Genomic DNA, 14,249 nt, shown 5'->3' on the forward strand with positions numbered 1-14,249 from the left:
TTGCATATTAAGACTTGGGAGTAATGTCAATTCAGGAATAGATAACGTGTTCTACATACTCCAATTTTTATTTTCCTGACTATTCCAATTAACATTACACTTCCACCTGTGTTCAGTTTGTTATTTGACTGTGGAGGTTTGGTAACAGGTTACAACAGGCATACCCCGCTTTACATACACTCACTTTAATTACACTCGCGAGTACAGACATTCCAGCGCCTCTTCTGTCCACTAGTGAACAGGAAATGGAAGATTCTATTCTCGCCCGGAGCAGCTCAGTTCAGTGTCTTTGTGGCAATAACTTTTCACACCTTCTGACATGGCACAGGTTAATCAGCTCAAATTTATAATGATTCTCCTAGCTGAACATATATATATATATATATATATATATATATATATACCGTATATACTCGAGTATAAGCTGAGTTTTTCAGCACATTTTTTGTGCTGAAAAACCCCAACTCGGCTTATACTCGAGTCAGAGTCTGTATTATGGCAATTTGCATTGCCATAATACAGACAATGGGGGCTGTGTGGGCTGCAGAGAGATGTTACTTACCTTTCCTGCAGCTCCTGTCAGCTCTCTCCTCCTCCGCCGGTCCGTTTAGCTCTTCTGTCAGCTCACAGTGTAAATCTCGCGAGAGCCGCGGCTCTCGCGAGATTTACACTGGGAGCTGACCGAGGTGCTGAACGGACCGGCGGAGGAGGAGAGAGCTGACAGGAGCTGCAGGACAGGTAAGTAACATCTCTCTGCAGCCCCCACAGCCCCCTCCTACACAGTGCCCATCCACTGGACCACCAGGGAAGGAGAGCCCCCCTCCCTGGCCAGCTAGCAAGCAGGGAGGGGGACGAAAAAATGTATATATATTAATAATAATAAAAAAATAAATAATAAAATAAAAAATAAAATAATAATAAAAAATAAAAATGCCCACCCCCCACTAAGGCTCTGCATCACACTCTGCATTACACACACACACACATACACACACTGCATTCATACACACACACTGCACTCATACACACACACTGCATTCATACACACAGCATTCATACACACACACACTGCACTCATACACACACACTGCACTCATACACACACTGCACTCATACACACACACTGCACTCATACACACACACTGCATTCATACAAACACACTGCACTCATACACACACTGCACTCATACACACACTGCACTCATACACACACACTGCACTCACACACACACTGCACTCATACACACACACTGCTCTCATACACACAGCATTCTCATACACACACTGCACTCATACACACACACTGCACTCATACACACACACTGCACTCATACACACACACTGCACTCATACACACACACTGCACTCATACACACAGCATTCTCATACACACACACTGCACTCATACACACACACTGCACTCATATACACACTGCACTCTCATACATACACACTGCACTCTCATACACACACACTGCATTCTCATACACACACACACTGCATTCATTATATACACACACTGTAAATAAAAATTAAATTAATATAATTTTTTTAGGATCTAATTTTATTTAGAAATTTACCAGCAGCTGCTGCATTTCCCACCCTAGTCTTATACTCGAGTCAATAAGTTTATCCAGTTTTTTGGGGTAAAATTAGGGGCCTCGGCTTATATTCGGGTTGGCTTATACTCGAGTATATACGGTATATATATATATATATATATATATATATATATATATATATTTTTTTTTTTTTTTTCTGCCCATAGATTGTCCGTATTCTGCAATCAGTGCCATTCAGTGAAAGGGTTTACCCTGCTATTTTCTATAACTATGACTTAGCAGCTTAGCTGCATTAGCCACAATTCTGAGGATTCAGATTTAAATAAATGCTTAAAGTGAAGAGGTGTTTCTAAACAAAGTGTGCAACTAAGCTGCTAACAAATACAAATTGGCACTGTATTGACAGAAAATGGCCAAGTGGGCAGGTTTATTTTACTTTTCCTCCCAGTTTAAGGTTGTCAGAGGAGTAAAATATTAAAGATAAATGGTACAATCTGGAATGAGATTTTTTTTTTTTTTTTTTTACTGTTTGTTTTAACTGAATAAAAGCTCACTAGAAATCATTAAATAAATCACTGGAAATAAAATCACTGGAAATAAAATCACTAGAAATCTGCAGTTGCAGTATCAGTTATGCCTGTAAAATACTATTGCAATGCAGTACATGCATTGGGAAGTGAAAAAAGGTATTGTTTCACTTTAAGTACATTTTCGTTTTACATACATGCTCTGGTCCCATTGTGTACTTAAAAGTGGGGTATGCCTGTAATTATAGCTTTGTTTTTCTTCCTGTTCTATCAGTGGAGAGGGAGGAGCTACCAAAGAAAACGGCTGGCATAGAATAGCTGGGAAAATACAATAATTGAATGCACGGAGAATAATAAAATGAGTGCTTTTTTATCACTGCTGCTCAAGCAAAGTTGGAGATTAAAAATTAAGTTCAGAAAGAATTATAGGGAAGCCAAGATGGCTGGTCGCACACTCTAAGAGCTCCTGCACTACGGAGCACAAACACGCCCCCACAGATCGACCCATTAACGCAAGCGACTCACGGTGCCCAGGGATCCACTCACGAAATCCTGAGAAACAGAACAGAAACGGTCTGGCACCGATGTGGGGCGGAACGACACAGAACGACTATGCGGCCTACAACAGAGCGGAGCCTGAGGCCTGGGGGCGACGGCCGAACTCCCGGCACGGGACCCGCTCACAGACATGATCTCAGCACAACCCTGCTACCCCCCCCCCCCCTCTGGACCGGCGGGGGATATCCCGGTCCTCAATGGGGACGATTACCCCCACACCAGAACCTGACCAAGCGACAAAGCCCGAAGCAATGGGGGTCTGCCCAGGCCCACACAAGATGGCGGCGCTGAAACAGCCTGCTAAAAAACGTGCATTACTTAAACCTCCCAGGAACTTACAGGAGTTCTTTGACCAGATCTGCGCCAGCCTGTGGATCACACTTTGGGCCCAGAGACAGCCCTACAAGATGGCGATCAGAGAGGTGGCGGCGTGGTTCCGCCCGGCAATCCGGCGCCACATGGGCGGAAATACACCTCGTACACCCAGAGTGGCCCACCGGCGGGACAGGAGACCAGCACAGAGAGAAGCAACGCCAGGTGTCTGGGGTACCAGCACTTGCGCATCCAAACCCCGGAGGGGATCCCACCAACATGCCCGATATGCCTGTACCTCAGCGGCCCCAACTGACACTACCCGGCAGGATGTTACCCCACGTTTGGATCCTCACAGCACCAGCCGCACCGCTGCTCGGGGGGCAGTGAGGCTGGAAACCGGCGTGAGACACAGCCGGAGCTCCCTCAAGCATCACACAGGGGACAGATCCTCGAGCATACAGCTCCAGCGGCTCGGCAACACAAGCGCCACCACAGGCATCGGCTAGAGGACCCGGCCGACAGACAGCAGAAACCCCACAGACCTGATGGACTCACGGGACATTTGCCTGCCAGTGGAGCAACCCTGCTCTTTCATACTCCTCAGATGCCAGATTCATGACACTCTCTACTTGTGGTTTGGAAACATTCCCTGTTATGTTTAAAACTTTCTTTGGGCTAGATTCCACACAAGTACCATTTCAAATGACACTTAGCCTATTACGCGCACTGGTAGTTCCCAGCGCATCGATTTCACATATTGTTTTACTTTAGTCAGACCTATTGTTTCATTGCTTTATTATGTTAATATAATAGCTAAGCAACACACTCCTGGAACCCAGTGAACCCATAGCTTACTCCATATTGATTTGCACCCCACCATGTGTCAGGGAGGCCATTTTGTCTGCAACCACTAATGCAGGTTCAGCTTCCCCATCTCGTGCGGACATGTGGAGTCAGGTGACAGGGAGATGGTTTTATGGCATGTCAAGCTTATCCAAATCTTAAAATTTGTTAAACTCTGTAGAATGCCATGAAGGGGTCTTTGCAGAAAGCAATATGTTCATATAGCTGGCAGCACTTGTATGCATGTAGCCAGTGTACTTTTACTATTGTAATACTATGTTTTTACAACTTCTTATTGCCACCTTCATTTATTTACTTTACTTGTATTTAACTACACTCCAGGCGCACCGGCGGTTAAACCCACTGTTAGCCTGTTAATACACACATAGCCAGGTACTTAGACACAACTATTAGGTTTCACCTGTGAGACTAAGTGCAATTAGAAAGCACCATAAGCTTGCTTAACCAGTCCAGGCCTAACATGCTATTATCTATCGCTACCTTGTTCAACCTGACCCTATGTGTTTCTACCATACAAGTAATGTGATCTATAATCACTTAGGGCAAGTTAAATATTGCCTGCTCCAACTACCCTGCTTCTATACCCAGCGGTTCATTTTAGCATCTATGCTGTACAGCATGATACCCAAGGTCTCTAACATAGTCTTTATGTGTGTCTTCTCAGACCTTCTCTCATGTATATCTATAGTTATTAAGCACCTATATAGTTTTAATGGCAAAGTTTAAGCTCATGTTTATTCATTAATATGCATACCACAAATGCCGATTCACTTGTATACATCCTGTTAAAAAAATGTGCAACTGAATCTTGTCATGATAATGTTTGCTTTAATATGCCTGTACCTGCTATCGTGGCACCGCAGGCTTGTTTGTAAACCCTATTGCACGAAAAATAAAGAATTAAAAAATAATAATTAAGTTCCTAGTATGCAAATCAGTTTATCTGTGCAATTCACACATCATGATTATCTGTGATCTCTCATGATAACTATAGCTGGTTTTAATCAGGTGCTTTCACTGTGGTGTTAGAAATAGTAATACGATTACAAATGAGAGCCTTTTATGAGAAGTTCTCAAAGTGATAATTACAATTATATTTGCTGCTATTGATGGAAATACTATTAAAAGTATTGACTGTTTTGTTTTACTTATGTATGTAAAGAGCCATTAAGGTCAATGATGAGTTTCAATCTAAATATTTATTTAGCCTTGAAATCATGAAGTCATGATTGCGCATGACTATGTCATACTTACTAAGTAATGGGGGTAGCCAGTTCACATTAACCTCACAATGAGAGTCCAGGAATGTTAAGACTTCTCCTCTGGCTACAGATGCTCCTAGAAGCCTAGTCCGGATCAGACCTTCCCGTTTCTTCGTCCTCACAATTCTCACTTTGGAATAGTATGACATATAGTCTTCTAATTTCTCCTTGAGATGTTCTGTAAGAGTAAATGAACAAATAAATGATTAAATATAATTAAAACCGCACTTCAAAGAAACATATTTAAGCAAGGAATGATATAGATACATGGGTTTCCAAAACATATTTTTCTGCATCAGCGACTCATTATCACCTTATAAATGTCAGTGTAATACAGTAGAAAGTATGACATTCTAGAATGAATCTGAATTGCTGTTCTGGACAAAATACAGCCTACTGTACTGTCAAGCCAAAACTATTGACAAATATTCATCAGCTCTGATTTACCAGAAGCCAAAACCCCAATGGATACTTTGGCATGTGTCCTTAGCAATAATATACAGCAAAGGGATTTGTTTCTTTCTAACATAAACATAGTCAAATTCATCATAAATGTGTATATATGTCAAAAGCTGAAATGAAATGGAATAGAAAATCAGCATGAGTAAATGAATTCTTGGAGGAAAAATAAATTGGCAAACAGTCACATGTGATGGCTGCAGGGAGGAAGAAATCAATGGCAGCCTTTATGAGCAATGAAACATTTTTAGAGCTATAGAAAAACAGAGATGCCCCCTGTGGTATCTTTAGATGGACTGCATAGAGAAACATATAATCTTTATATTTATAATAAAGCAACACAATGCAACCACATCATCATTCAAATAATAGCATTAAAATGGTATTACAAAGAGAAGGTGTGTGTTTCCCACTAGGTATTATGCTGCATTTTAAATAGTATTTAGTGAATTCAGACAGAAAAAAATATTGACATTTATGAATTGGAATTTTACATTTATTTGTATCAAAATGCTTTCAAAAAAGCAATTAGTGCACTGTGATTAGAAATAAGGACTGTTTTGGAACAATATGGCCCCTTTGTTTGTTCTACACCCACAGGTCAGAATAAGAACTTACTTTGCCTCATTAGTGATGTTTAGGTACCCCTACTAGGTTAAACTATATTTTCATTGGATGATACTGTATGTCATGCACATAATTATATATCTGTTTACATTAATTGGAAAGTATGTGCATAATTGCACCGTGGGCTTCATCCATTCTGGCTGCTAGCTTTTTTCAGATTACGAAAACTTACTTAAGTATATCCGTCTGCTTGTCTGCCTTTCTGTTGATCGATACATTTATATATCTTTCTGAATGTCTATATTTCTGTGATATTATACAATTAACCCATTAATTACAAAGCAGGTCTGTTAAAAAAGCAAACAAAATGTTTATTTATTTCAAACAAGGGTTGCGTAGCTAGCACATAGCAATATAATAATACAGCAATTTGTGTACAGATTGCTTTTCAGGGAAACTTAAAACATATGTAAATTCAAACAATATTCATTTTTATTTATTATTTCATCCTTTCATACAAAAATAGAGGGAAGAAAATATTTTAGACAGAATATAATGCCTTTTATCTTGCAATATTTTGCACTGGGTCTGAACTGTTAGTACAAAAGGAAAAATACACTTTGGTGACATAGAATAGGTGTGACCAAAACAGATACATAAAATTGTCAAATAGCCTGCTTATATGTATTTGTAAGAATGCTCAAGGCATTACTAGCATTACAGCTTACTGGAAATGGGAATAGTAAACATGGTTAAATTAGATATTTCTAAAATAAAGTTATTTATAAAGTTATTTAAAAATTCTGGTATGAAAATGTAATGCTAATAGTAAAAGTCAATAGCCTAATGTCTTGAGCAGTATACCCAATTACGTAGGAAATGGGAACCCCAACAGGACAAACAGAGATAGACATAATAATGGGTCTTAGAGTGACCGGACTTAACATAATAAACAGTGAGAGAGACAAAGTCAAAAAGCAAGCCAGGAATATAGATAGACTGATATTGATATAACAAGATGGGTCAGAATAAAAGAGGTATTTGGAATTCCTATACAGTAGCCAAGATCAAAATCCAGAAATATACAAGAGACTCAAGGAACTCACTAATTGGCAATATAATAATGCAGAAAGGTAAAGTAATAAGGCAGAAAAAACATTACGGCACTGAACTAGGGATACAACAGGATTTTAGGTTTTTAGGTTTACCTAAGCTCTGCTTGGTCACGTCACCCCTGCGACTCCAAACAGTGCGAAAATGAAGTTGCCTGGGTGATGTGAGCAATTCCAAACTAGAAAAAAAGTTCTGTAAATGTTCGGCACTTAAGGGCACACCATTTGAGCAGGCAGCATCAAAATTGCTATGTGGTAGCAGTCCACACAACCAAATGCTGCAATCGCCACCTGTGACCTACGAGGAAGACTGAGTCAACGGCATTTATCGGGTAAGTATCTTGACACATACTAATGCAACTTTAGTAATGGTATAAACTATTGAAACTTCCTTTACTGTTTGAAAGGGTGAGTGTCAATTTCAGCACACTTGCAGACATTGAATAAATGGTCAGTGGTTCCTGGCAAAGAAATGTGTACCGCTACAGTCTGGCAATCATTCCTGGAGTATAAATCTGTAAATGAGGCTCTGTGGGCTAAGTTTCAGTTTGCAAAGTAAATGAAAGTTAAAATTATTGTATATGAATGTGGGTTAAAAAAAACTGGCGTGTATATCAGATATTTATTTTCAGAAATAAATTTGATGAAAATCTAATCTCACACAAATAGACAATACACATTGGTTGGTCTGGTATGCCTAAAGCAACACTCAGGGATGAGGGAGTCTGACTTGGAATGGGGTGCTCAAAAACTGGGTATAGGCAGAAATTTCACCAAAAAACTGCCCCAAAATGTAGAAATACAATTATATCATTACAGGTGCAATGATATGGGTGAGCCCAGGAGCTAATTCCACTTAGAAAGGCTTGAGTCACCAGTATGGATATGTAGTGTGAATACCAGGCAACTACTATGTATATAGTGTGTATACCTTTAAATCTGTCAAAAGACAGGATAGGGTTATGACACACCAATTGCTTATATTAAAACATATAACTAGTGTGTATCCCTTTAAATCTGTATAGGACGGAAACAGTATGCTCATCAAGATAAAACTTCAAAATATATGGATGATTGTATTCTATATGGAAAATTAATTACCGGAATCCAATCGGTTAAAATTAATATAAAATTTATTAGAGAAAAAATAATAACAATAGTTGTAACTATGTCAAACCATAAATGCAGTATAGAATGACAACGAGAAATTTAAAATATATATTGATATCGAAAAATATAAAAATATATAAAAATATCAGTTGGGGATAATTTGCAAGAATATTACCAGCAAGTCTGTGTTGGTATTTCGGAAAAAATCCTTGGGACCGATCAGGATGGCTGTGGATACACTGTTGTAAAAAATGTATCAATTGTTGCCGGCTGCTTGTGAGGTTGGCGTGCGTCCCAGACCTCACTCTGGGTGATGCACGCTGCAAGCCGGTCGGTCGAGATCTGAGGACCGACCGACCGGCTTGCAGCGTGCATCACCCAGAGTGAGGTCTGGGACGCACGCCAACCTCACAAGCAGCCGGCAACAATTGATACATTTTTTACAACAGTGTATCCACAGCCATCCTGATCGGTCCCAAGGATTTTTTCCGAAATACCAACACAGACTTGCTGGTAATATTCTTGCAAATTATCCCCAACTGATATTTTTATATATTTTTATATTTTTCGATATCAATATATATTTTAAATTTCTCGTTGTCATTCTATACTGCATTTATGGTTTGACATAGTTACAACTATTGTTATTATTTTTTCTCTAATAAATTTTATATTAATTTTAACCGATTGGATTCCGGTAATTAATTTTCCATATAGAATACAATCATCCATATATTTTGAAGTTTTATCTTGATGAGCATACTGTTTCCGTCCTATACAGATTTAAAGGGATACACACTAGTTATATGTTTTAATATAAGCAATTGGTGTGTCATAACCCTATCCTGTCTTTTGACAGATTTAAAGGTATACACACTATATACATAGTAGTTGCCTGGTATTCACACTACATATCCATACTGGTGACTCAAGCCTTTCTAAGTGGAATTAGCTCCTGGGTTCACCCATATCATTGCACCTGTAATGATATAATTGTATTTAGACAATACACATTGTTCATCCAGCTTTACTTCAATGAATACCAACAACAGCAGTAACGTTTTATCATTTTTATATACTTACTCATATAGTTAGATTGGGAGGTTGCCTCCACATACAGGTTTAATAACTTTGCTTGAATATTATTCTTAATTGAAATGGTATATATATGTATGTATGCTTTACACTTTCAACATCTTGCCACATTCATAAATCAAACTGACGGTCCATGCTCTCCAAAAACTCATATCCATAGGAGCTCGTTTCCGTCTTGAAAATATCACCTCTTTTTGGCTCTATGAACAATTGCTTGTTTTTATTTTTTGTACTCTTTTATTTATATATTACTCATCCTACGTGCATGTCTTTTTGTAATATTTATAGAGTTTGCACAGTTAAGTTTAGTATAGGTTTAAATAAACATATTCTAGGCTGCCATAAACTGTTTTAAATAAATAGCTGTTATTTTTTGTTTTGTTGTTGTTAAATGCTTAATGTTATATAGTCATTGACCAAATGACAAGTCATCCGAATTCTCCAAATCATGATATAACTGAATCATGAAACAGATGAAAGGAAGAATAAAAAGCCATAAAAACATAGGTGGTGGAAAAAAAAAGATGATTGATGTTTAGGGGACAGTTATGAACTTGATAGATCAACTAAGAAGTGACCAACAGACGGAACAAAGGAGGAACAACAAAAATAAATCTAGATTCATATATTATATGGTTAATAAATATTTAATATATAAATATAGATTTTTTTCAGGGGTTAGTTCTTCTCACTTGATTTGTAAACCAATGGCACAAAAATGGGGGTATAGACGCAGGACACCAGATACACAAAGTGAGTAGAGTTTAAGTCTGGATGCTAATATTGTTTTGTTTTTTTAAACAGGGAATCTAGTTTTGTACAGGAGGGCTGGAGTTTTGTACAGGAGGGCTGGAGTTTTGTACAGGGGGGCTGGGGTTTTGTACAGGGGGGTTGGGGTTTTGTACAGAGGGGTTGGGGTTTTGTACAGGAGGCTGTTTATTTACAGGTGGGTTGGGGTTTTGTACAGGGGGGCTGAGGTTTTGTACAGGGGAGCTGGGGTTTTGTACAGGGGAGCTGGGGTTTTGTACAGTGGGGGCTGGGGTTTTGTACAGGGGAGTTGGGGTTTTGTACAGGGGGGCTGGGATTTGTACAGGGGAGCTGGGGTTTTGTACAGGGGGCTGGGGTTTTGTAGAGGGGATGCTGGGGTTTAGTAGAGGGGGGTGCTAAGGTTTAGTATAGGGGGTGCTGGGGTTTTGTAGAAATTGGATTGGGTGGGCAGCAGATTGTAAATGTGCTTGGGGGGGAATTATCAGTCACCACCACCACTTTCATGCCCAACAGCCCAATAAGGCTCCATCCAGGCTCTATTAGACTCCATTAGAGTCTTTAATGAAGATTGAAAGGGACTAATAAATAAATATGCTTTAATTATAAAATAAGATATATGTTGGGGATGTTGGGCGTTAGCAGTCATGAAACAATAATGTTTATTTAAGGTTTTTTTTTTTGTGCGGCCCACTTAAGCTTAAACCGTGTTTATTTTGCCCATGTTAGCCTTTAAGTTTGACATGCTTGCACTACAGGGTGCACATTTTGCTTTGTCCAAAACATTCTTCCCAAATCTATTTCATACGAAATTTAGACAAACGTTTTGTTTTTTTGTATACAAGTCTAGTTTTAACCAAATAATACATATTTGGCATCATTTTGCATCTTAACCCAGCCTTCTCTATGCTTACATTCATCATTCTTGAATCTATTTCATATGAAATTTAGACACACTATTTTTTTTTTGTTAGGTAAAAGTCTAGTTTTAACCAAATAATAAATATTTGGCATCATTCTGCATTTTAACCCAGCCTTCTCTAATCCTACCTTCATCATTCTTGATGCTTTGTAATCAGGATGTGTCCCTCCCTTAAAAGCAATGTTTCTTCAAAAATGCAGTTGCAAGTTAAAAAGAAGATAATTTTATTTTGAGATTTGTAGTAGTTCAGCTTTTACAAGTAGAAATTTGCTAAGCGAACAACTACCTTCAGAAATCTCCACTCCGAGCTATACTGACGAAAATGCACATAAATCAGCTAGTTAGCCCAAATGCACTGAATTTAAACATTGTGCAACGTTTCATGCAAAATCCATATTTGGTTTAAATGTTCGCTGCCTGGTAATTAGTAGATTTGTGCAAAAATTAGTTTCAGACAGTTTGATACAGGCAAGTCCTCCAAAAATGTTTAATAATTCCAAAACATTTATATAGGTTGTCTTAGCGTCAAGCTGAGGTTGGTGAAACTGAAATTGAATATTTTGCTACATACATTTAACAAAGAAAAATATAAATATGGCTCTCGTACAATAAGATGCTCTTGTATAGTACTTTGCAGGAGATTAAAGCCCATGTATATTTACCAATGTTCTTTATGAAAAGCGCTGCGGAATTTGACGGCACTCTATAAATATCATAATAATAATAATCTGTGATCTGTAAAGTGCTGTGTATAAAAGAGTCCTATGTAAAAACTTTTACATAAATAAATTTCATTTGTGAATAATTACAACTTTTTTTGTAGTTTGTTAACTGAAATATAACATATATGTGTAGGTAAATCTATAGGAAGCAGATAAATGTTTCAGTATTATGGAACTGCATATGTAAAATGTAGCTGCACTGAAAACCGCATAATTGATATACACAATAACAAAGCAGGGCTATCAGATTTAAAATAGAAGTCATGTTCTACTCCTGGCAGTATACTTCGCTGTTTCTGCCTGCTTATTAACCTCGCCATCGTTTTATGTTTTTTTTTTTTTTTTGGCTTTTGATTTTGAGTTGAAGGGGATAGCAATAACAGATATCCCCACCCAAACTCATTATTCTTTTTTTCTATTGCATGGAAAAGGACATTCATTGCTGCAGATTTACCATTATTTGCATCAACTTGTTCTGCCAGATGTCTCCTTAATCCAGCTTTTCCATTATTTGCAGACAACTCCTTGTTTCCTGCACCTGTGCCCAGTTCTATCTTTGCCTTGATCCATATTCTGTGCGTGATCTTGATGCTAAAGGTTTTTATCTGTTCACAGTACAGCCTTCCTGGCACCGGGTCCTTCATGTCATTCTTTGAACAATATATGTGTCTTCATCTCACTGATGTTGTATATTGTTATGGACTTATCATTTTGTTAATATTCCCCACCTGACTAGCTTTACCTTTCAGTATAGGTATTGAAATGACAACAAATGCCAAGTGTACACACCACTACCCGTATGTGAATAATGCCAGTGTTATATACCAAAAGGATATGAAAATGCTTATACACATGTAGACATATGTAGATGGTGTTCCATATATATGTCCTAAGATAACACAGAAAAAAAGCAGTACATAGTGTTTACTGACATAACAAATAAATGAGTATAAAATATATGGATACACTCACAAATTCCAGAGCCGTGCCAGGCTCTGTATATAGCACCCAAGGGTGCCTGAAAAGACTGTATGGAAAATCCTGGATGGTGAGTTCCCCCAAGGATCAGGAAATGTATCAATAATGATGGTAAAAATAACAAATTTATTTGAGTATAATATAAAATAAATCAATAATAAAACAAGCTGTGTAAGTCCCTAGATGGTGACACAAAAGCTATGAAGTATGCAGACGCGTTTCAACTCAAATCGAGTTTTCATCAGTGCACAGAAGGTGTAGAGCTGCTTTTCCTTTTAAAACTGCCACTTCTGGGGTTGCCGGTCACATGGGCGGAAGTTTGGCTGTTCGGCGTCTGACGTCACTTCCGGTATTTTCAGCGCCCGTTCAGCCTGATCTCCAGGATAAAGTTAATTTGCCCAGTTGAAGCAAAAGGCTCCATATCGTTTGTGGGCACTTATAATTGTATATGAGCACATATTGTATATATATACACATCTACATATGTCTAAATGTGTATAAGTATTTTCATATCCTTTTGTTATATAACACTGGCATTATCCACATACGGGTAGTGGTGTGTACACTTGGCATTTGATGTCATTTAAATACCTATACTGATTATCTCATCTTAAGGTGTTGGGGAACACCTTTTACACCCCATGATCGTGATTATATTGTGATCATACTGTGAAAGTGCCATTTACTTATATTATTTATTAACTAGAACCCCAAATATTTGGGTGATTGGTGGTGCTACACAAGCTATGTAGTAGGCCATCACTTGGGCAAGAGATAAAAATCTTGGTGGGACCCCTGTAATGCTAAACAAAAAATAAAACTCATTTGTAAAACTAAATCTGAAGCTATTTGCTTATCACACAAGTCAGATTTATAAAAAAAAAAAAAATCCTGCAATATTGTTAGTATACTAAACAGTTAATATTTCTTTCAAAAACATGCCCCATGTGCAATAGGTTTCACAGAGTAGTAATACTACAAAGTCCAGCAAGTTTTAGATTCTCTCTAATAAAGGCCAATGGATACAGATTAAACAGAATTCACATGTCATCAAAACAGATCAGGGGTCTCCAAAATTAAGGTCCCTAACTGTTGGAGAATAACTACTCAGTGACAGGCAACACAAGGTTGTAGTCAATAGAGTATATTTGAAGCAATATCTTGTTACCAGTGGGGTAACTCAGGAATGTGTACTTGGACCCATTCTCTTCAATATTAGTGATATTGCAGAAGGTCTCGATGGTAAGGTATGTCTTTTTGCAAAGATTTGCAACAGGGTTGATTTTCCAGGAGAGATAAGTCAAATGACTTAGGTAAACTAGACATTTAATGTAGATAAGTGCAAGATAATGCATCTTGGGGGTAAAAAAAAAACAAGAGCACAATATTTGATACAGTTTAAACTCAACATCTGAGGTAAGGGATTTTTAG

At 38.1% G+C, this 14,249-nt stretch overlaps 1 protein-coding gene across 1 annotated transcript in view; it reads right to left on the reverse strand.

The window, feature by feature from the left end:
* The window catches only part of GALNTL6 (polypeptide N-acetylgalactosaminyltransferase like 6), a 1,377,865-nt gene that overhangs the window by 368,329 nt on the left and 995,287 nt on the right, over positions 1–14,249 (reverse strand). The window contains exon 5 of the mRNA XM_063460019.1: positions 5,081–5,266. Within this exon, the coding sequence (XP_063316089.1) occupies positions 5,081–5,266 (186 nt within the window). The remainder of the gene's footprint in view (positions 1–5,080; positions 5,267–14,249) is intronic.

The sequence above is a fragment of the Pelobates fuscus genome, chromosome 6 (assembly GCF_036172605.1).
Source record: "Pelobates fuscus isolate aPelFus1 chromosome 6, aPelFus1.pri, whole genome shotgun sequence".
Lineage (NCBI taxonomy): Eukaryota > Metazoa > Chordata > Amphibia > Anura > Pelobatidae > Pelobates > Pelobates fuscus.